Below are 25,105 nucleotides of genomic sequence, written 5' to 3'. Positions count from 1 at the left end.
TATTGCTCGAGACTTACTGATATAAAAATTACAATTAAACTTTATTTGCAGTACATGGGCACAATGCACATTTCTTAATATTAAGCCTAAAATGTGTTTTAATGTCACTGTTGATGAGGATTGTATGATCTTTGAATAATAACAGTCTTTAAATGCAAGCTATACCTGAAGTATACTTGCAATAGTTCCACATTGGCGCAGTGTCAATTAAATATACTATAAAAATATACATTTTAGTATATTTATTTTTCACAAGGGGATACTTTATAATATAATTGTCTTTTCATTTTTGTTCCCTATTAGCAGTGTTTCCTGGAATGCTTCTAAAATTGTTAAAAACAATAATCTGTCAAAATTAAGGAAATGAACCTATATCACTCAGTGTTCCAGTTATGTGATGGCAACTTATGTTACTTCATACAGACATATATTACTACAGTGTTACTTGACACATCTGTAATAGTGCTGCAGAATAATCAAATGTTATGGGTTATTAATGGCATATTAAAGGTCATTTGTTCATGCTTTTACAGTTTTACATTTCTTTAACTGTTGGTTGGTTTAAGGATGAGATTAATGTGACCTTATTGTGCCTAGTTTTTGAAAATGCTTATTACTCTGTTCATTGAGTAAAACTTTTGCAGATTGTTTACAGTTTAACGGAAGTTACTCCAATAATTTGCGCAAAGCGTCATGGGGCGTAGGAAAAGTGTGGATAGTGTGGTTCACTGAAATTATTTGAGAATGTGTAATTATGCTCTTAACAAAGATAGTTCTTTATTAAGCACTTATGTTTAAAATATTTTAATTTAAACATTCAACATTTTGGACACATCTACAATTTCTTTTAGTATAAGTGAATTCATCAAAACACAAACAAATACTTATAAACTGGATATTCAGGTCAATTGCTCACTCTCTTCTATTCGATATCCATTTCAACACATTTATTTCATCATATAAAATAACATTTTAGTTTTTGTAAAGAAAGGCATAGTTTATTTTGTCTACAAAACGAATTTGACCATTTAAGCAAAAGTATTAACCAAACACTGGTAGTGAAACTCGTGGTCTTATCAAATACTCAAGCTTGTTTTTAAGGTAACTGCACTAGATTGAGTGGTTTTGTGCTTTTTAAATCTTTTCTGTTCTATTGGGAACAGTATTTGTTTGCTGGATGAAATATGCAGTTTTTTAGAATAGTTTTAAATGGAAGTAAGTGGTCTGTCTTGTGCTGTGGAGGTTAGAGCAGTCACTTTTCTTGATTTCCTGTAAAGGCTGTATTAGGTGAGGCCGCTTGACGCCCACCGGGTCTTTATGGATGTTATTTATGGCAAATGAAGTGGATGTATAGCCACATGCTGAGGAGAGCGAGTGAGAACAGCATGTCAGCGTGGCAAGGACAGCGCACACTTACGAACAACTGACATTTCACTGACATTAAGATTGGCCAATTTGAGCAGTGTGAAGACTGTGAGGAACTCGCACACCATCAAGAAAGAGAGCGAGAGAGAGAATGAAAAACATGAGCAAGAAATATTTCAATATTTCTTCCAGGAGAACTGAAATGCATTACATCTGTTCGTCTAATCAGACTTTCCTCTTCACTGTTCACTCGATATATCACTGAATCCAGTTAAAGACTGGTACTCCCTTGTGAAAAGGAAGAGTTATTAAAATATTTTAAAAAACTGTACTTAGTACAATGCTATTAATGAAATAAAAGGCCACTTAAGCGTATTTAATGAGAGTGCACATTCATGACTGTTTCTAAGCTCACTTTTAATAAGTGCACTTATTTTGATGTTGACATGTAAAGCACTTAACTGTAGCATGTTGTTTGATATTACATTTAATGTATTTGAAATTACTAAAACACAGCTTAGTCATTACAATGTATAACTGCAAATATACATGACATACAAGTTTCAAGAGAAGTGACTGTATATAACTATATTAAGTTTATCATAAATGCTTGCCAGTACATTCAGCACTACTTTAACCATATTTCAATGACAACAGAATTATGAAATTACATGTAAAGATGTACTTAAGTCCTACTTAAGCTAACTATATTTAATATAAATTTAAATATTAATACATATTCAGTGTCCAAAAACATTACATTCAGTTTGCACATAAGTATATTCTTGTAAAGTATATTATTTAATAAGTACTGTTTGTAAAAGTATGTTAATGTGTGTTTTCACAAGGGATGGTAAAACAAGTTGTACAATGAAGGAAATGTTGAGCAGGTGAAAGCTTTGAACTAGTTTGACTCTTTGCCATCTAAATAATGATACATGAGGGTTCTTATAATTATTCATACTGACTGAATTTGTTTTTGTTCCTGTTTGTATTGGTTCTTATTAAAATGTATTTATAAGCCACATTTCAGTCGTTGTATCCGCCATCTTAATTTATTTTATTTTTTTTTCACTGAGCTCATGACAGTGCATTTTTGTATGACCTGGTCATATTGACATCTCTAATCCAAATTATCGGATTATTACCTTTCGATGTTTGGTAAAACTTTAGTATTAGTTCTGACACCATTAAAAATATTGATATTATTCCCCTCACTCCTCATTGTTCACTGGTGTGTCAGATATTTTTATATTTATCCCTGCAAAAATGCCTTTTCTCTATAAGAAATCGCTTTCAAATCAATGATGTAAATGAGACTGTAATATCTTTCTGTACTGATGTCTAAAGATGCAGAAGTCTTGTGCTGAAATCACTGAAAGAACTGTGACTGTTTTTAACGTGTGATACAATGATTAATATTGACTGAGATATATTGTGCAACAATCTGCCTGTCTTTCTGGCTGGATTGGATGGATTATGCTCTTATAATTTTGAAGAGAAATTGAAATTTATGGAATAATTAATTACTTTAAACACATGGATACAATTTCACATCCTTTTAATAATAGTTTATGTAATTCAAAAACAAAATGCTAGCTTTTATTTTTGCAAAAGCTTCAGGATTTGCTAAATAGCATCCTCACAGCATCTAACAACAGTTATTGTTAACATCATTTTGGTAACACTTTACATTTTACTTTACATTTTACACTGCTCCGGGTGTGTGTTCACTACTGTGTGTACACTTGGATGGGTTAAATGCAGAGCACAAATTCCGAGTATGGGTCACCATACTTGGCCACACACCACTTCCCTTCCCTTTCCCTTTCCCTTTCCCTTTCCTTTTACTTGAAGCCTTTATGTATAATGCAATATAAAGATATTGTACATTGCATTACAATGCATTTTATCTATATGTAAATAATTGTAACCAAATTTAAAAAATGCATATAATTATAATATTTTAAGGTTTGATTGTCATGTGTTTTAGGGCATTATGCTTTCTAATGGTAATATATTATATTGCACTGTAACTGTTTTACAGTTATACATGAGATCACATAATGCATTATAAGGTGCATAAAAGGTGTAATTAATGCATTAAAAGTACTTTTATAATGCATATTTTTTACACATATGTAAATAAGGGATTATACCAATATTTTTTTTTCATTACAAATGAGCATCACATACAGTATTATGATAGAATCAAAAATTGATGAATTGTTGAATTGTGGGTATCCAATCTGATATTAACACTGGCTGAATGTTTTGGGGATGAGAGTAAGCTGTGTGCACATGTGAGTCTTTCTGTTCTTCTGTCTGTGTTTGACAGCTTCTCCCTAACCTGGCCATCCACTCCTGGACAGAAGAACATGTGGTGGGTAGAATATTTCTCAACAAAGATGATCTGATCAGAGTTCACTTTTAGATTTTTGTAACATAGTTTGTCTTTACAGCATTTCTGGATGGAGCAGATTTTTCAAGGTGAGATTCTTCATCATATTTATATTTATACAAAATTGAAATTTGGGGCCAGTGAGATTCTTTTTTAAAGGAATTAATACTTTTATTCCACAAGGGCACATTAAATTGATCATAAATGACAGTAAAGACTTTCACAGTGTTAGAAAAGATTTCTGTTCGAAATAAATGCTGGTTTTTTAAACATTTTTTACTTATCAAAGAATATTGGAAATATTCATCAGCGAAACCAGTTTTCAATGTAATTAGAAGAAATATTTCTTGAGCAGCAAATGAACATATTTGAATGATTTCTGAAGGATCATGCAATGAACACTGGAGTAATGATTCTGAAAATTTAGCTTTGTATCACGGGAATAAATTATATTTTTAAATAGAAAACAATTATTTTAAATAGTAATAATATGTAATTACTGTTTTTACTGCATTTTGATGAATGCAGCCTTGGTGAGTATGAGACTCATTTCAAAACATTAAAAAAATATATTTCTGGCACTAAACATTCAAACATATATTCAAATACAAATCCAGAATGGTTTATTTGATGGTTAGCTTTTTCGGTAAAGGGTTAGAAGATATATCATTAGGTCAGTGTAAAAACAAAAAAAATTGATGCAGTTAACTGAAAGAGTCCCTGCTATGACGGAAACATAAGCGTGTGTGTTTGTGTGTGCTGTGTAGGTGATGGAGAGCTGCAGCAGTATGCCGAAATCTTCAAGCTGAATCACATCACAGGGCAGAGACTGCTGCTGCTGTCCGAGACAGACATGAGAGATCTGGGTGTGACATCTAAAGGACACATCATACATCTCAAGGTACCAGGCTGCTTCCTCCAGGGCACTCTTAACTCTTTCCCTGCCAGCATTGTTTTTTTTTTTAAAGTTGCAAGCCACCGCCAGCATTTTTGATGATTTTCACCTAAATTTGACGGCCATCAGAATATTTTCTGCTATGAATATATGAACATCTTATATATCAAAATAAAGAACAGAGCCTCTGCTTTTAATAAAATAAAACAATATTTATCACTACTTGAATGCACATAGGTTTCATCAGAAATACAACATTCTGTTGGATTAAAATCATGTAAATTCACCTATTTCTCTCGAAATACAGGAAAGTAAGTGGGCAGTTAGCTGGGAGAAAAACTTTATAGTAACGTTTAATACATTCAAATGTCATATTCTTTCACCTGTAAATAATTATATGAATAACTGAAATTGCATTCAATAAACAGAACAGAACAGACACACACACACACACACACGTTTATACACACAAACACACACATATAGGCTACATACATACTGTACATACACACACACGCACACACACACACACACATATATATAGATCACGCACACACACACACATATTCAGATTGACGGGTTATCGGTCCATTCACGACACAACTAGAGATGTTTCTGTGTCTGTAAAGGCATCTCTCTCACTGACTACTTCGTCCTGATCAGATTCAAAATGGTCAAAACATCATCTACATATATGATCTACATTTTCTCTGATCCTTCCATTTATGCCAATTATCTTGTATTCGGACCCGCAAGAGCCGGAAGTCCTGTAACTCATTCAGGACATGCGCTAGGGCTTTCCTTACCATAATATACCTAGAACACGGATTGCCATAAAAACTCATCCTTGGTAGGGAAGCGAGATATCTCGTCAATGGCGGGGAAAGAGTTAAGTGCTAGCACTGGTGCTAGTGCACTAAACAGCTCATTGGCACACATTTAAATGTACTGGCACACTGAAGAGTGATATTTTAAATTGTTGTGTTATTATTTTTAAACAATTATGTTACTTTTGTTATTTATTGTGCCATTGATGTTTATTTCGAACATTATACAGTGGTGGCCACCTGACAGGTTTTTTGCCTCCAAAACATAATTTAATTTCATAATGTTCATGAAACATGCAGATGTTTGCTCTGAGCACAACAAATATCATATGAAGAGAGTCAAACTGTTTTATACACTTTTAACTTTAATATTTGGTATGTCCACTTTTTACAGCAATTACAGCAGCACATCTCTCTGGCATTGTGCCAATATATTTCCTGAGAACTTCAACACTATTGTTATCCCATGCCTTCTGCAACTCAAGCCAAAGGCTTTCCTTTGAATGTACAATAAATCTGTCCAGTTTATTTTCTAACTCGCCCCAATTTTCTCAATGGGGTTGAGGTCCAGGCTTTGAGGGGGCCAGTCCATCATTTTCAATGTTCCATCAGATTCCTTTAGTCGCAGGTAGTTCCGGCAATAGTTCGTTTTATGGATATTGTAGTGGCCAATTCAACAAAGCCAACATAAATCTCTTAAATATGCCAAGTGTTCTAATAATTTTGGCCACCACTGTATTGCCACTGAAAACATGAAGTTCTTGAACACTCAAGTTTGAGTTAATAGGAAAGAATCATAGCAGGTTTCTACATATTTGTAGAATTTCCAAATGCCAAAAATGTGTATTTTGAATGCCACATACTTCTCAGATTTGCATGGCTAAATCCATCAAAATACATTCATAGCTCTCACGAGTAAGAGCACTGAGCCAGCTAATCCACAGGACAGCAAAACCATGAATGAGATCTCCTTATTAGCTCATTTACTTCTGCTATACAGCAATGAGATTGAATGGAGAGAACACAGAGACTTTTGAGGTCTCCAGCATCAGATTGTCCTCCTAAGAAACCCAGACCCAAACATCTGACATATATATCCTCTAGTTGCTCAACAAAGCTCAAACTGTGCTCAGAAAGGTCAAGATCTCAATATGAACTCATATGAAGATGCCACATTCAATTTGGAACTTGATAATGTATTTAAACAATTGACTGATCTGGGTCTTGGAATTTTTTTTATTTCCGCCAAGGAATTCTAGAAATATCCATGACAGCGTTTGTATTTAAATGAAACTCCATTATGTCATATTGCTAAGCTTTGAAAGAGCAACCTCTGAGAAATAATTTTCCTTCCTCTGGGATACGCTGGAAATTGACATCACATGTCTGATCGTGTATGGTATTTGTCTGCGTGCTCCTTAGAGAGCCTGATTTGTTGAATGAATTACTCTAGATGTATATGACATATGCCAGAGCACGAATTATATGTTCATAAGTGATACACAATGGTATTAACTGTTGTTTTGCTGCTTAAAGTCCATTAACAGGTAATAATTATGTTACATTCACACACAGCTGGTCATTGGCTGATTGTCAGTGCGCTGCATAAATCCCTCTCGTGATGTTTTAAACATTATGTCAAATCTTTCTTTTTCAGACCGAAATTGAGAAACTTACCCACGACTACCTGAACCTGTTCCACTTTCCACCATTGATCAAGGCATGTGGTCTTTGTGGTTTCATCGCTTTCTAGATCTTTTTTTACATCAGAGTTGACATGAATTTGCATTTGAATAATGTCTGCGCTGCTTTAGCTGAATTCTTCCTCATCTGTCAAGGTCACAGCTAATGTATTTACGTGTTCATCCTCTCTCAGAATGGTTTGGCCACGGAGGAAGCAGAGGAGGAGTGGAGGAAGACTGTAAATCTGGAGTTGGTGTTTGGATATCACTGGAAAGCAGGCACAGGCCAAACGGTAAATCACACCACTGCATATCATGTGTATCATAGTTACTGATTAATCTATGGAACAAAACTGAATCCATGCGATCTTTGGTTTTGGCGTCATTTTATTCTGTTGCTCACAAGTGTAACAGAACTGTTTGTTTAGTTTCCTTTTTTCCTTATTTGGTTCTTCCTGTTTTAGTTCATGACCTAGTTTTGTTAATTAGTTATATTCATCACCTGTGTTTGATTCAATTACCTTGTTTCCTCGTTTGTTCCAGCCCCTTTATAAGTCCTCAGTTTTGCCTTTATGTTTGTCGGATCTTAAGTTAATAATGTCTTATGTGAGTTGATGCCATTGATTAAAGAATATTCCTTTTTGTTTCATTCCTTCGTCGAGAGCTTTATTGCTACAACCACCGACGCATAACAGAAGATCCGACCGACACAGAAGATGGGCGAGCTCGCGCAATTTTTTGAGCTGGCTCACGCCATCCAGGACCCCATCAGCTATGTGATGGCATTTGCGCCTCTCGCCCTCGCCAGCTCACTCGAGGATGGGACCCTCAAGATGCTGCTCCGGCTCGGGCTCACGCACCACCAGCAGCGAGAGCTCCCAGACACCTCCGACCTCACTTGGAGAGAAGCCATCATCCGGTGTCTGGAGAGTCTCCGACCCCGAGCCGGAGCCTTATCCCCGGCGAAGTATGTTCCGCCCGCGGCGATGTGGAAACCGCCGCAACAGGCGATGAACGTTGCGCCGTTTACGGCGATGATGGTCCCGTCCAGCCCCGCACCTCCCGTGCGCCCTCTAATGTCCGCGCTGCTAGAGCGCCCTCTAATGTCCGCGCGGCAAGCGCGCCCTCTAATGTCCGCGCTGCAAGAGCGCCCTCTGACGTCCGCGCTGCAAGAGCGCCCTCTGACGTCCGCGCTGCAAGAGCGCCCTCTAATGTCCGCGCTGCAAGCGCGCCCTCTAATGTCCGCGCTACAAGAGCGCCCCTTTGAATCCGCGCTGCAAGAGCGCCCCCAAGTGTCCGTGCTGCCAGAGCACCCTCCTGCGTCTCCGCTGGTCTCATGCAGCCCTCCTTCGTCTCCGCTGGTTCTATCCAGCTTCGCGCCTCCCGTGCGCCCTCAAGTGTCCGCGCTGCAAGAGCGCCCTCCTGCATTCCCGCTGGTCCCGTCCAGCCCACCTGAGTTCCCGCTGGTCCCGTCCAGCCCACCTGAGTTCCCGCTGGTCCCGTCCAGCCGTCCTGAGTTCCCGCTGGTCCCGTCCAGCCGTCCTGAGTTCCCGCTGGTCCCGTCCAGCCGTCCTGAGTTCCCGCTGGTCCCGTCCAGCCCACCTGAGTTCCCGCTGGTCCCGTCCAGCCCACCTGAGTTCCCGCTGGTCCCGTCCAGCCCACCTGAGTTCCCGCTGGTCCCGTCCAGCCCACCTGAGTTCCCGCTGGTCCCGTCCAGCCCACCTGAGTTCCCGCTGGTCCCGTCCAGCCCCGCGCCTCCCGTGCGCCCTCTAATGTCCGCGCTACAAGAGCGCCCCTTTGAATCCGCGCTACAAGAGCGCCCTCAAGTGTCTGCGCTGCAAGAGCGCCCTCAAGTGTCTGCGCTGCAAGAGCGCCCTCAGGAGTCCGCGCTGCAAGAGCGCCCTCCTGCATCTACGCTGGTCCCGTCCAGCGCTCCTTCGTCTCCGCTGGTTCTATCCAGCTCCGCGCCTCCCGTGCGCCCCCCAGTGCCCGCTCCTCCAGAGCGCCCTCAAGAGTCCGCTCCTCCAGAGCGCCCTCAAGAACCCTCTCCTCCAATGTGGCCCCCAGAGGGGAACTTTCCCAAAGAAATTTTGGGGGGGGGCCATATAGTCTCAGTCTGTGTGGCCAGGCCAAGGGCCAAGGCCACGGAGGCTCCAGATCCGCCATGGCCTCCCGAATCTCCAGTCCTGCCATGGCCTCCCAAGGCTCCAGATCCGCCATGGCCTCCCGAATCTCCAGTCCTGCCATGGCCTCCCAAGGCTCCAGATCCACCATGGCCTCCCGAATCTCCAGTCCTGCCATGGCCTCCCAAGGCTCCAGATCCACCATGGCCTCCCGAATCTCCAGTCCTGCCATGGCCTCCCAAGGCTCCAGATCCGCCATGGCCTCCCGAATCTCCAGTCCTGCCATGGCCTCCCAAGGCTCCAGATCCACCATGGCCTCCCGAATCTCCAGTCCTGCCATGGTCTCCCAAGGCTCCTGATCCGTCCTGGAGGCTTCCCTGTCCCATCCTGGTCCTGCTCCAGCCTCCAGGACGCCCACCCCCCCTCCCCGATGTTACTGTTACGGTGCGGGACGCACCTTCCGGGAGGGGGGCGATATCTGTAACAGAACTGTTTGTTTAGTTTCCTTTTTTCCTTATTTGGTTCTTCCTGTTTTAGTTCATGACCTAGTTTTGTTAATTAGTTATATTCATCACCTGTGTTTGATTCAATTACCTTGTTTCCTCGTTTGTTCCAGCCCCTTTATAAGTCCTCAGTTTTGCCTTTATGTTTGTCGGATCTTAAGTTAATAATGTCTTATGTGAGTTGATGCCATTGATTAAAGAATATTCCTTTTTGTTTCATTCCTTCGTCGAGAGCTTTATTGCTACAACCACCGACGCATAACAACAAGATGCTGGGATGCTGTTATGCTGTTAGTGTTTTGAGTGGTTGCCAGGGTTTTGTGGGCGGTTACCAGTGACATGATGCTTAGTTTTGGTCATATCTATTAATTTATTCAAAAATACATCATGCTGTTTAATTTCCGCATTCCCTGATATCATAATGAAGAAAAGAGCTTATTAAGAAAACTAAAACTTAGAAAATAAGTAATGCTTTATATTTAAATTTAATTTATTTTATAACTTATACTTATCAAAACTTATTCACTGCTTATTAATATTTAAAATTCAAAAGTTAAATCATAGTCATGCGGTCGAACTAACATGCAGAGGTATGCAGGGAAAAAAATATAATATCATAGAGAGGACCCTCATGTAGACCCTCATGACTGTATGTCAAGGTCAGTAAGTCTCTTAAAACACTAAATAACATTTTATGACATGTCAACATCAGTTCAGGTTGTAAAATGTCATGTGGTGCGACTCCCCCAAAACTTTGACGTTTCTGAATTAAAAAATTATTTTATATTTGATATAAAATAAATGAATAACTTGAAATATACATTTAAAAACAAGTTTTGGAAATTAATGATTGAGATGTGGACAATCACATGCATTCAAGAAAATTGATGTTTACACCACATTTTAAATTGGAAATAGCACCAAGATGATTACATTTCCAAGAGATTCCAAAAGATTTTCCCATGTCATTGACTCTTGTCCGATCACTTAAAAAAGTAATTGCATTTTTTGTGGTTCTCTTTAATGTATGTAAACACTAAGTTGTCTTTGTTATTGGCATCATCATTTTTGCATCTAGGTCTGTGTATCCTCTTCCACGTTAACAGGGGGCTTTTGTAGGAGACGTGATAACTGAGGTGTTTTGTCACAATTGCAGTGCTCCTTGAATTGAAGTTGTCTTCCTCAAGTAAAAGATGCCTGTTATCGGCCCCCTCCAAAGACTGACCACCGTCTTGCTAAACGCATTTTCAGTTCCCAAGCCTCTTGTTTTTGTTCCTCTTTTTCATTCACTTAAAAAGGGCCCCGAAATATAAAAAAAATGTCATCCAAGACGATGTGTAGCATCCACCCCCTCTTGCCGGTGAGCCTTTGTTTGGGCCCCTGACACAGGAGAGCGACTGCGTTTTCACTTGCCGTTTGAATTTAATCAAAAATTTAGCCAGAAGTCATTTTCTTTTTAAAAGGCAAATGTTATTTAATCTTTCAGCTGTTCATTGTCCCATCATAAATAGTCCCCTTTCAACGCGTGCGGTGGGGCTGAAGCGGGGCCGCTAATTGCCTCCTATTTCTCCTGACATGTGGTGGTTTGGTTGGGAGGAAGCTCAGCGGGAAGAAGGAAACAGGAGTCTGAGAAAATGAGAGCTAATTATTTTCCCCTGCCTGATGTCAGCCTCCGTGTCAGCCTTGTTTTTACAAACTGCAAGGTTTTTTGCACTAAATAAAACAAACCCGCTCTGCTCTAGGGTTTTTTTTCTGCCGTTTTCACTCGCTCGCTCTGCATCTCCCTCTCTCTCTCTCTCTCTCTCTCTTTCCTGGCGGTGTCGTGGTACCAGCTGCACTTCTCAAAGCCTAAATGAGACCCTGCGATTGTGCTTTGCCCATCTGACAGCACAGAGTGTTTCTGTTAATGAGGATATCAGGGCTTAGTCGCCGGAAAGGTGCTGAATTATGTATGAGGTGTCATTAGACGCTTACCACGCTGGCCGTCATTACCGCACATTGTTTCTGCCGCTGCTATTAGGCAGGGCTAACGTTTGGCAAATGCTTGGTCAGCGCTCGGCCGATGTGTTACTGGATGCCTTTAAGCTCCATCCAAAACAAACAGACACACGTTCACGATTGCATTTTCTCGCTCCCTCGCCTCTCGTGCGAGGAAGAGGGCTTGTTCTCTGTCGAGATGTTGTGTAAGTGTGAACGGCCACGTGCTTTAAGCAGTAAACTTTGACCTCGGCACCGGGATGGCAGATTGGACGGATCATTACCACTCTGCCCAGCACGCGTGGCTCAGCCGTTTCTTGCATGGCCTCTCGGTAAGGGGCCTCATCTCCATTGCTAATGTGAATGAGAATGGATGTTAAGGTCTCTCGCTCTTGTTATGCCTGAGAAACGAACACGGTCGCTTCTCTGCACTCTGATCTCTTAGCTTCAGTCTTCACATCATTCTGTCTCAGAAACACGTGTGTGTGAATGAACACCGGTTGACATCCAAACATGTATTCTCACGCTTGGCTTCCTCCAGGATGTGTTTGCGTTTACACACCACACCTCAATGCCACATTGCTTTACAACAGAGCAAAGTTCAACATTATCTTTTTTTTTTTCGTTGTTTTTTTTTTTTTTGACAGGGACATTGAACATTAATAAAAACATTCCTGTAAATGTACCAGAATTAGTCAAAGGCTATTTTTCATCCGTAGTCCCTGGACAAGATGTTACAAGTCACCCTAAGGAAAATGTGATTAAAAATACATAATAGAAAATTTGGTCACACTTTATATTAGGTGGCCTTAACTACTATGTACTTACATCAAAAAATAAGTACAATGTACTTATTGTGCTCATACTGTATTGCAAAACACTATTGCTGCTATTGAGGTGGGATACGGGTAAGGTTAGGGACGGGTTTGGTGGTATGGGTAGGTTTAAGGGTGGGTTAAGGTGTAAGGGATGGGTCAACAGTGTAATTATAAATGTAATTACAGAAATTAATTACAGATGTAACTACATATAGGTATTTTTAAAAATATAAGTACAATGTAAAAACATGTATGTACACAATAAGTGCATTGTACCAAATTATTCATTTAAATGTAAGTACATAGTAGTTAAGGCCACCTAATATAAAGTGGGAAAATTTTATAAATACACAATACAATAAAAATCTGTTTAAACAATTTAGGATCAATTAAAAACAATGCAACAAAATACAAACAATAATAGGATGGCTAGCAGATATAAGATTCTAGTACTGATTAACCAATTCTTCAATTGAACCCTAAATAAAGCATATGTGTCTAGATCTCTTATAGTTGTTGGAATATTATTCCATTCTTGTGCAGCTTTGACAGAAAAAGCAGACTGACTAAATTTACTTCGTCTAAGCGGTATGATACAGTCTCCTCTTAATGCGCCTCTTGTAGAGCGATAATCAGTTGTTTTGATACGAACTAACTGACCAAGAGGGGAAGAAGATAAACCATAAATAATTTTATACATCAAGCATACATTTGCATACTTAATCATGTTTTCCCAAATTATATTTTTCCAGTATTGGACAATGGTGAGAATGTACCGATTTCTTATCGAAGACTTTAAGTGTACGTTTGTATAAGGACTCTAATGGTTTTAGAGTCACTGAACTCGCCTGAGACCAGGTGGTTAAACAGTGAGTCATGTGAGAAATAACCATAGAATACATATACATCTTAGCTGCTTCTAATGACGTTATCTCTAATAAATTTAAAATTATAGAGATTAAACCTAACCTGCTTACAAACCTTTTTTGCGTGAGCTTTAAATGTAAGTTTAGAATCAATCAGTATTCCCAGATATTTATATTGAGGCACTACCTGCAGCCTCGCCCCTGACACATAAACATCCGGCTCTTTAATAATACTGTTAGACTTGGAGAAAAACATACATACTGTTTTGGACACATTTAGTTGCAAGCAATTCTCTTTTAGCCATGCCGACACATTAACCATAGAATTCGTAAGTTAATTTGCAACTTGTGTCAGACTATTACCATGTATATAAATCACTGTATCGTCCGCATACATTTGTATATTAATGCCAGGACATGAAAGATGAAAATAATTTATATACATAGCAAAAAGATTTGGACCCAAGATAGATCCTTGCGGAACACCAGTTGATGTACCTAAATCATTGGATAGGTGATTGTGTACTCTAACACACTGAAATCTATCTGATAGATATGACTCTATCCAGTTAAGTGTATGTGATGAGAAATTAAAACAAGCTAACTTAGACATCAGGATTCTATGATTAACGGTGTCAAAGGCTTTCTTTAAATCGAGGAACACTGCTCCAACTACACCACCTTTATCTAAGAGAGTTTTAATATTTTCTATAAAAAAAACAATTTGCGGTTTCCGTTGAGTATTTTGCTCTAAAACCAAACTGCATTGGATGCATTGAAAATTAACTACTACTCAAGTAACTGCTAATCTGTTCTGCAACTAGTTTCTCCATAATTTTAGAAACGGTGGGTAAAATACTAATTGGCCTATAACTATGAATAGAGAGGGGGTCTCCACTTTTGAATATTGGAACAACAATTGCCGACTTCCAAACACTTGGGAATTTTCCCTGGGAAATTGAAAGATTAATAACTTTACTAATAGGTTTAATTAGGGTCAAACTAGACTCTTTGAGCATAACAACATCCATGCCATATTTATCTTTTGCTCTAGATGACTTAAGAGATCGAATTGTTCACATAACATCAGAATCACTAACAGGCCTTATTCTAAAAACAGGTTCCACTGTTGTAACTGGACAGACATTAGTAGACGCAGGCAGAAAACAATGAGCAATAGTTTCTACGGAATCAACAAAATGATGATTAAAAATCTCTACCATCTCAGCTGAATTGTTTATTGATTTCCCTTTTACTTTAAGTTCTAGAATTTTCTTATCTTCATTTTGTTGGCCTGTTAATTTTTTTAACTGATTCCAAATGATTCTAGGATTGCCTCTTGCTTTTTCTATCATAGTGAGGAAAAAATCTGCTTTAGCTTTTTGTAATTTCTTTACCACAGAGTTCCTTAACATAGTAAATCGATATCTATCACTACTCAATTTAGTTTTAAGTGAGGTTTTCAAAGCGTGATCCCTGTCTTTCATCAAATTCAGAATATCTACATTTATCCATGGGACCATATTCTTTTTCTTTCTATGATTAAATTTACAGGTATAATCAGTAATAATAATTTTCTAATCTTTTTGTAAAAATTTTCCTCATAATCAATACCGAATAATAGATTACCCCATTCTATCTGCTGAATAGCACCTTTAAAATTCTCTTGTTTATTCTTTGGTATCCCAAAGAATTCATATTTCTTAACAAATGAGCTAAACCTCTTCTTAGTTAGTTTCCTAGTTACCAGAATCATATTATGGTCAGACAGACCAGTTAACATATTACAAGATTTCAAAATTCGCTCAGGTCTATTAGTAAATATCAGATCAATTTGACTTTTAGTAGAATTGGTTATTCGAGTTGGTCCACTAATTAATTGTTTAAGATCAAAACTATCAGTTATCTGCTTAAGATTTTTCCTAGTAGATTTATCTTCCCAATTAATGTTGAAATCACCCATGATAATTGCCTCCTTGTTAAAATTACATTCTTTCAGTAAAGTATCAAGATTTTCATAGAAACTGCAATTAGAAAAAGGGGGACGATAGATTACAATGAGAGTAAACGACATTTGTGGAGATAAGACAATGTTTAAACCAATGCATTCCAATTCCTGGCAATTCACCCACTGGATTTTGTTACACTGAATACTATCCTTTATATATATCATTACTCCACCACCCTTGGAACCTTCTCTATCCTTTCTAAAAACATTAAAACCAGGCACCTGAATTACTGCAGTAGAAACATTTCCGTGAAGCCAAGTCTCTGATAAACAAAGGAAATCTTGATTTGAGTTTAGTAAGAGATGATGAACTTGATCACTTTTCGATTTAATACTTCTTATGTTTAGATGACCACCGAAGAGACCCTTAGCTTTAGGATCCCAAAATATTCTAGATTGATTAAGGGTTCTGAATATTTTCCATTTTCTATTTTTTAAGATCGCTGGATTAATCACTCTCTTATTTACACTTTTCATCTTTGTCCCGACTCCACGTATATTATCTAATGTTAAGTTCAAATCAATAAAATCTGAAGTACTCCGTGGATCGGCATCTCCTCCACTCCTCCACTCGGCCGACACGAGTGAGCCCACCGACAACCCCGCCGAGCCAAAGATCTCCACGCCAGCATCTGAGCTCAACTCCGTTCCGGACAGCCCCCGAAGGTCACGCTGTGGGCCACCAAACCGGTTATCAACGGGCCGCTCGACTTCCATATACCCCACACCAGCAGCGATGTCTCGGGCAAGCCCGACATCCACAGCAGCATCCTTTGAGACACGATCCTCCCGCTCCGCCCCAACACAGCAGGGACCAGGACACGGACAGGCATCCCCAGACGACAGTCCGGCCCCGACACCAGCGCCAACGCCCCGAGCAAACACGACAACGCCAGCCGCGCCAGAAAAAGGGAGGTTAGTTGGTTGGGTGTAATCACGCAATAACTCGCCACAACAAGTGCGTACCTGTGAGACAGTTGAAGTGTGTATCGTATCCGCCATGATATAATCGTCCTGTTCCATTTTGGTGTGAAAAGGACCGGGACACGGATGAATATCTCTGGATAATAGCAGGCAGAATATAATAATTAACACATCACTATGTCGAAGCCGAGCTGGCGGCTTGGAGTGTTTCTTCGCCCGATAGTATAAGGATGGAAAAATAAAAGTCACTGCTAAAATGTTCCTCCCATATCCAAGGTCGATGTTGTTCGGGAGTAATTTCCCATAAAGATGTTGAGGATTAAATTTAATACAGTTTAAAAATGTATTGGTACTAACTGGTCTTAGGAAAGTTAAAACTAATCTGTATGCTAAAAGAGCTATAGCTACACCTGCTCTACCTGATGCCATCTTGCCACTTTTTGCCACAACCCCTTGTTAAAGTGAATTCGGTGCAACCCAAAAACCAGCCCGCTTCTGAGAAACACTCAGCACCCTATATTTAGATGGCGTAACGCTCACAACCACACACACCACAGTCATATAGTAGCTCCTTTAGTTGATAATACCAATCTGTAACACTCTAAAATGTTGTGTTAAAATTTTTAAGCTTTCTTCTGTTGCCCTATTGTTCTTATTCAAGGCCCAGACGCACCAATCTAACATAAATGAAATAGAAGCAACGAAAAGTGGACTGCGGTGTATCATATCGCCTGAGTCTGCTACAAAAATTTGTGCTTGAACAGACCACAAATACTATAGCCAGTGGCCAACTAGCACAAACTCTCCACACCAGCAGGTGGCAGTAGTCTGCATCTGTCAATCAAAATGGGAAACCAGAACGAGCGGTGCATTCCAAACAGGATGGCCGTTTCTCAATATGCGTACTTGTCTGTACTTGTGTTCTTGTGGACTTGTGAAACGTCATCAGTCGCTGCCCAAGTACTGTTCCAATTCAAAGTTCACATCTAGCCAAGTCCAGTTCAAATCCCCGGATGTGTTCTTGATCCGCCCCTTTTACCGAGGATGCATCGAGAGGTGACTTGTGCGGACTTGATACGGGCCATAACCCAGAATTCAGTTCGTCCTCCCGTCCTCGAGAGTTCGTTCTTCTGAGTCGAACTTGGCAAGTCCAAACTCGAAAGGACGGAAGTCCAGACTCTGCGAACTTGGTATTGAGAAACGGCCGATATATCGCTCTCCGAAGGGCACACAAGGGAAAACAATCATGGCCGCCATATTGAAGGGTTGTTCCAAACCGAAGTGCTCAAAACTGGCCACTTCAAAGGGCCCTTCGGAAGGACTTCGGGCCCCCATGATCCTTTGCGCTCAGAGCCGGCCCAAGTCATAAGCGAACTAAGCGGCTGCTTAGGGCCCCCAAGAGTAGCCTACATGAAATGACAATTTATTTTATTTTATTTTAATTCGTGATATGTCAATGGACAGTGGTAATTATACGAAAGCGCAATATTAAATAATTAAATAATCTATACATATAATTTTATTATTTCCATAGCGACGTGTCATGCATGCACAATAATTACCATGTTGATACGCTGGACGCTGCCGTGTGGATCTGCTGGATTAACATCACGTACATTCACCTATTTCTCCCGAAATACATGAAAGTAGTGGCCAGTTAGCTGGGAGAAAACAGAGTAAACTTTATAGTAACCTACACAATGTGTATTTGATAGGAAAAAAACATGTCGTCCATTAATTGAAAGGATTATTATTGCCGCTTTCCATAGAAATCAGTGTGTAGCCTATTTAACAAACTAAATGTCTTTTTTACTTAATTGAAGTGTAGGTCTAATTTAAATGTCTGAAACCTAAAATCTACTTCATTTGGTTGAAAACATAGAACAGTTATGAAATATGGAAAGCACTGAGCACGTCTTTCTTTTTTCTTTTTCTTTTTTTTCTGAGCTCGTCTTTCTCTGGCTCAACTCCAGCCAAAGCGTGGCCCCTCAAAGGGTTAAAATCGATCACGTTTTGGGGGTAGAGGGGGGACCAATTCAACATGGGGGTTTTGTGGCACAAATCAGGGGTGCGTTTCTCAAAACCATTGTTAGCTAATTATGGTTAATGTTAATAACTTGGGAAACGCACCCCTGATCAGATAGCCCCCCCCCCCCCCCCCCAGTTAACTAGCATAGCTTAGGTAGGGTATCTTTTTGTTTTAAGGAAGTTCATGTTTGAGCATCAAAATATCAGCAAAAAGACATCTTAATATATTATAACATTTTACTTAGTTTTAGATGACTTTTTTTTGTCTTCTGCGTAAAAATAACTTACCTGATATATATTTGTAATAAAAATAAGCCTCTGTTTCATAAACTGATAACAGCTTAACATTATTTACCTCAGCCTACATTTTGGGTCTTTGCTATTATATTCCAATATCATTATGCCTCAATTAGCTAGATATAGATTAAGAGTTGTTGTTTTATATGTACAGATGCTCTCTGCTGTGTTTAATATTTATTATAAAAAATATGACTTGTAATAAAAGTACAACTTCAATTAATATTTATGTTGTTAAAATAGCATTCTGTTCTGTAAATGCATTGTCTGCTGGTTTATTTAGCTACTTTTCAGCACACCACATTAAGTATGCCACTTAATATTTTAAGACTTTGAATGTTAAAGTGCAAATTAACACCAGACCACTCTTGTAAGTTTGCAACTGTTACAATTAAAAATCACAGAAGGGTAAAAACATTCCAGGCAGGCAATGGTATGATGTAACAGCTACAGCTACAACAAACAAAACTGATAATAGGTGTGTTAGATTTATAGTGTGTGAATAATCAAGCTTTGACAATAACCAGTCATATTGGCAGCACCGAGGGGCCCCCAAATAAAATTCTGCTTAGGGCCACATAAAGGAGCCATTAAAGCTCAAGTGTGATTTGAATACACATTATCGTCCTCTAGGTTGTGCTATTGGGTTATATCGCCCTCAAACAGCTAAAATCATGCATCATGTTTATGGCCACATTTACCTACATAAGATGCTACAGTTTAACCTCATTTTACTGACTCTTTTACTAACCTCATTTTACTAACTTTGTCTCATCTATATCTCTGTATTTCTGACCTCTGCAGGACTGCAAATGGAAAATGTACATGGAGCTTGATGGGGATGAGGTGGCAATCGCATATATCAAAGACGTGACCTTTAATGCCAACAGACCAGATGTAGATGTATTAAAGATGACCAAGGTGAGAAATGTCATATAACACTGTAAATTATGTCACCATTTTGTTTGTACTGTGTTTTGAGGAACGCAGGAGACTGAGGTCGTATAGCAGAGATGATTGTGTCATAATGCTACCTCACAACCACCAACACAAGTTTTAAATGTGTTATGAGTAGAAAGAAGACCTGATGCTTGTTATGATGCTGTCATGCCTTTCAGCCTTAGGTTGATGTGCTTTACTGTTTGTGGTAAAATCTGAATTACTCTCCAGCCTCCGTTTGTGATGGATAAGTGGATCGTGGGAATTTCTGGCACACAAACCGTTGACTGCACAGTAAACTATGAGGTAAGTACTAAAAAAAGACTAGAACCACAGTACAGTCTACATGAAATAGTGTTCTGAATGTACTTACTACATACTTACTATAGTAATTACAAGGTAGTAATTGAAACCTAAACCGAACCTATGATAAGCCCATGTAGTTACTTTGCATTACTTAATACTTTCTTGGGTAAGTACACTGTAAGTGCAGTGCATATCCTGTAAAATAAAGTGCAACCAATTTTGCAGTGTGACATTTTTGCAGAGTGAAACTGCATATTCTGTAAGAAAATAAAATGTAAGACAAGACTTGATTTTGATTATTGGTTAAGAGCTTGAATAGGTTTGATGACAACAATTGAAAGGGAAAGTGGCAGAGCAAGTTTTGATGAAAGATTCTGAATAATGTGCACAAATGGGCACAACAACAATACCCGGGTGAAAAGATGTACTATTTAGCATAAAAAGAGCACTTATTACAAAAATAATATATTTTAATAATTATATGTAAGTGAAAACTGAAAGTTTTTAAAAAATATTAATGCATGTTATTTGCAATCACAATAACTTGTCTTTTAAATATGGAGTACTGTCGAATGTACTAACACACATTTATGGTAAACTGTTAATATTTTTTTATTAAAACTTGCATGTCATGTATTTACACTGCCATTCAAAAGTTTTTGAACAGTAAGATTTCTTGGTGATCTCACCAAGTCTGCATTTATTTGATCTAAAATACAGCAAAAGCAGTAATATTGTGGAATATTTTTACTATTTAAAATAACTGTTTTCTATTTTAATATATTTTAAGATGCAGCTTATTCCTGTGATCAAAGCTAATATATGGTAATGATGATGTTGCAATTTAGTACATTTAAACTATATTACATTTATACATGCAATACTAAATATCACACTGCAGTTAAAAATTATATTCAAGTTCTTTAAATGTATATATTTAGTATGTTAGTCAACACATGAAAATAAGTGTACTTTAAAACAGGACAAAAGATTATTAAATCATAATGATTTAAAATGAAGAAACAGTTATGAAATTGTCTCTTTAAGTAAGCTTGAGTGGCCTTTTTTTATTAAAATTAGTATGAACACTTTTGAAATATATCATTTTTCAAAGTAAATTACAAGTTACATGTGCATTACAATTAAGTACACTTCTTTTTCACATGGGTAGGAACTCATATTAAGAAAGTAAATAGTAAAAAAGTTATTTTAATTTCATGTTAAATATACAAAGTCAACATTTCACTATATTATTTATGATATTTTGTCATGAAGAGAGTAATTTCAGGTAGTTAACTGATGTGCTTATGTACTAAATGTTGCCATTTATTATATAAGCAGTATGCTTTTAATAAAACTCTTTATGTGCAACTTTCTAAACAGTGTAAAATTCAGTAGGTATATTTGCTATTTGTATGCAAAATTTTCAAATGTGCCAATAAGGTTATAAGGGGACATGTTTAACCTGGTGCCTTGTTTCCTGCCAGGGTAATGTGAGATCTCCTAAGTGCACGAGACACGAGCACAGAGTGCAGTGGAGTCCAGACAGCGGGAGGGATGTGATCAGACCTGTAGAGCTGGTCATTGAGACGGCCCCAAGCATCAGGGAAGGTCACAACAGAAGCAGGTCCAACTCAGGTAATAACAATACTGATTAATAGAGCTTGTTTGGTGTCATATTCAAATTAATTATATTGCGTAATCAGATTCCAAAAATCAAGTACTTTTAATTAGATTAAATTACATTTAAAATACTCAAATTATTATTTTTTATTGATAATATGATTACATATTACAATTACATATTACAATTTTTCACTACTTCACAGCTACGAAGTTCTGTATATATATAAATTGTAAAATTGTATTTTAAATATACATATATATTTGTGTGTGTGTACATAATATATAACATACATAACAATTATAAATATATATTTAACAATTTTTACACAAAATTGTACATTGTAAGCAGATGTCATTCAACCCTACTATCAAGTTTTTGAGTGAAAAATAATAAATTATCTTTAATTCATAGGTAACTAGTTCCTACTGAGTAATAGCTTAATGTGGGCAATATTTGCAATCCTATTACTTTATATTGTATGTTTTTATTTATTTATGCAATTTTATTTAATGTTATTTATTTTATTTTATTTTATTTTACAGTTTTTTTGGCTGTTGTATTTGGAAATAAAAATACTAATAGCAATTACAAACATTTGTATATCAGTGTTGCAAAAATTGCAAACCCCACATGAAATGAACAATAAATAAACCAGTTGAATTGATATTTAGTTTGACCTTCTGAGATTAAATGTCCTTTTAGCCCAATTTTGCATATCCATGGAAAATGTCTTGGTTTCCCATTCTATTATTCTGTTCCTTAATCAGGTGTTGATCCCAGATGGATTTACAGTCTGAGAATGAAGCAGTGGAGAGAGGAAGCTGCCCAGGAGTCCACAGGCAAGATGACCCTCCCTCAGTTCCTGTCCGTCATCGCTAACCAATCATCGTACGCCGCTGCGGTCAGGAGATCGCCCAATCGCAGCCCTCTCACTCCATGGACAGACTCGCGGAGTTCCTCTCCCACTCTTTCCATCAAACTCTCCTCCATGCATCTGGGGTCAAAGGGCAGCAGCCCATCCAGCACGACATCTGAGAGCACCCTGGAGCGAGAGCGGCCCCCTAGTGCTGGAGCTAAACACAACTACCACAGAAAAGCGTACTACGACCACACATTTAAAATCAACGGAGGAGGAAGAGGTGAAGCAGAAGCCAGAAGGTTTAATCAGATGTCACAGAGAGGATCCAGAGGTTTCCAACCTGCTGGACGGCCCCGAAACAACAACTCCTATATAACACCATATAACCACCAACACCCAATACCAGGGATGTCAGTTGTCAGTGAAGGGGTGAAGCAGAAATCAGCATCTGAAGAGGCCAGGTCTGGTGATGGGGACTGGATTAAAGTAGAAAGAAAGAAATCTAATAAACAGGAACATAAGCATCAGGAAGTGAGGCAGGGCAGAGGCCGGCCGCGCAGAGGAGGGAGAGGCGGTGGGCGTGGCCGAAATTGAGTGCTTTTAAAGCATTTCACTATGTCCTAACTACACACGACAAAACAAGATTCCAGCGGCAAGCAATTTGTCTGTTTGTCACCAGACGTGATGCGACATGACAGAATCAATCAGATATCACAGCCAATAAAAAGCGTGTGTGGGCGGGTTCTCTCTGGAAGCGCACTGCACTCGCAACGAAATATGTTTATAATCTTATTCCTAAATATGAAATCTTTTTAAGGTTTTTAAATGACTTTAAGTGACTGATACCATCTTTGTTATGGAATACGCTTGTTGGTTCGCATTGAGTTCACACTTTTATAATTTAAATTGTATAATTTGTATGTTGTTGTTCCAGCCGTGACATCACAATAAAAGGTATCTTTTCCATGTTAATCTGTGTTTATGTCCTAACTAGCCTAACTACTAAATATCTATTTTACAAGCAGTTTCTATTTCCGTGACTTCGCAGCCGGAACAACAACATACAAACTAAATGACAGTAGATAATCTTAGGTGATTATGCGCTTTATTAAAAGTTAAACGTGTCTAATTTGAATTTGAATATAATTTTGTGTGACCTTATAGCAATACTGAAAGCAACAACAGATAGTTTACCTCAGATTTTTAAATGAAACCAAACATGTACATTAAAACTGCGAACACAATGTGAACTAACAAGCATTTTCCATGACAAAGATGGTATCAGTTACTCAGTATGTACATTTAATTATGTTAAAAATGTTTGATATTTATGAATTAGATCAAGGGTCACCAAACTTGATCCTGGAGGGCCTGTATCCTGCAGAGTTTAGCTCCAACTTGCCTCAACACACCTCCCTGGAAATTTAAAGTATACCTAGTAAGACATTGATTAGCTGCTTCAGGCAGGGGGGTAGCGTCTGGGTATGCAGGGTATGCAGGTGCATACGGGCCTGGGCAGATTGGGGGCCCGCCGAGCCGAGGGAGAAATTTTAATGGAAACAAGGGAACGAATATAGAGCCCTGCACAGGCCCAGCCCTTGTCCGACAGCTTATCAGAATTTTCCGCCTGAGTCCGACCCGAACCCGTGTCTTTTTTCTCTCTCTCTCTCTTCCCTTTTACACAGCTGCTGTTGCAGCCATTTAAAAAGTTCAGTTTTGGTTTTTAATGGCAAAGTAGTTATATTTTGTTTCTTTATTAAGTTAATTTAGAAACATGATTGGAACATTTTATGTTTGTTAAATTCAAGTTTTTTTTTGTTTTTTTTTATAGCCTACCAAGCAGCCAGCACCAGACAGTGAGTTGAGAATATGTTTGATCAGTTTAGCCTTCTCAAATAAACACGATTTGAGACATAAAAAACTTCATGCATTTCACAATATAAATAAAAAAATTAAGATAAATGAGTAATACATACCAAATCGTTTGTGCTAAAAGTGGAAGCTGAAGGACATGGAGGCACTAGCGAGATCAAGTGCATTTTGTTTTTCTTAATAAGAGTGGAAAATTTAAATATGCCTTTTTTCCTCATAAAGGTAAGAGTATACATCATTTGAAGCTGCAAATAATTTTATTTGTGTGCACTCACTGTCAGTCCTGTATCTTGTTTCCCCCTCCTCTCGTGTCCATATTTGGCCTTCCTGTTCCTGTTCTTGTTCCCTGTCATCATTAGTTAATTAGTCCCTAGCCCTGTTTAATTACTCCGCACCTGTTTCTGTTCTTCCTCTTTGATTTCCTTGTGTTCTTAAGCCCTGTGTTTCCTGTGTTCTAAATAAAGTTGAAAGAGTTTCTCGCCTCCGCGGTTCCCTTCCAGGGAGAGATTGTGACAGAAGACCGGACCTAATACAGTGTAAGCGGCCTCCCGCCTCGCCGCCCCTTTTTATGAGTTCGCAGAGGAGTTCTGCAAGTTTGCCACAACGATGGCGTTAGATGATACAATGCTTAACAAGCTGTTCTGGCTCGGGGCCAACTACCACCGTCCCATGGACCTCCCAGACACTACCGGTCTGAGTTGGAAAGAGGGGATCTACCAGTGTCTGGGAAGTGTCCGGGCCCGAGCCAGCTCGCCGTCGTCCGCAGCTCATCCCAGCACCACCTCTGT

General features: G+C 38.7%; 1 protein-coding gene across 1 annotated transcript in view; it reads left to right on the top strand.

Moving 5' to 3' along the window:
• The window catches only part of LOC306876649 (mitogen-activated protein kinase kinase kinase 20-like), a 63,940-nt gene extending 40,768 nt beyond the window's left edge, over positions 1-23,172 (top strand). Inside the window, exons 12-20 of the mRNA XM_079427984.1 lie at positions 3,704-3,748; positions 3,828-3,855; positions 4,534-4,667; positions 7,146-7,208; positions 7,365-7,463; positions 19,519-19,635; positions 19,885-19,959; positions 21,447-21,597; positions 22,354-23,172. Coding sequence (XP_079284110.1) covers positions 3,704-3,748; positions 3,828-3,855; positions 4,534-4,667; positions 7,146-7,208; positions 7,365-7,463; positions 19,519-19,635; positions 19,885-19,959; positions 21,447-21,597; positions 22,354-23,039 — 1,398 coding nt within the window. The 3' untranslated portion in view covers positions 23,040-23,172. The remainder of the gene's footprint in view (positions 1-3,703; positions 3,749-3,827; positions 3,856-4,533; positions 4,668-7,145; positions 7,209-7,364; positions 7,464-19,518; positions 19,636-19,884; positions 19,960-21,446; positions 21,598-22,353) is intronic.
• The last annotated feature ends 1,933 nt before the right edge of the window (positions 23,173-25,105 follow it).

Source organism: Barbus barbus, assembly GCF_936440315.1.
Source record: "Barbus barbus genome assembly, chromosome: 11".
Taxonomy (NCBI): Eukaryota; Metazoa; Chordata; class Actinopteri; order Cypriniformes; family Cyprinidae; genus Barbus; species Barbus barbus.
This window is presented reverse-complemented; position numbering and strand designations above follow the sequence as displayed.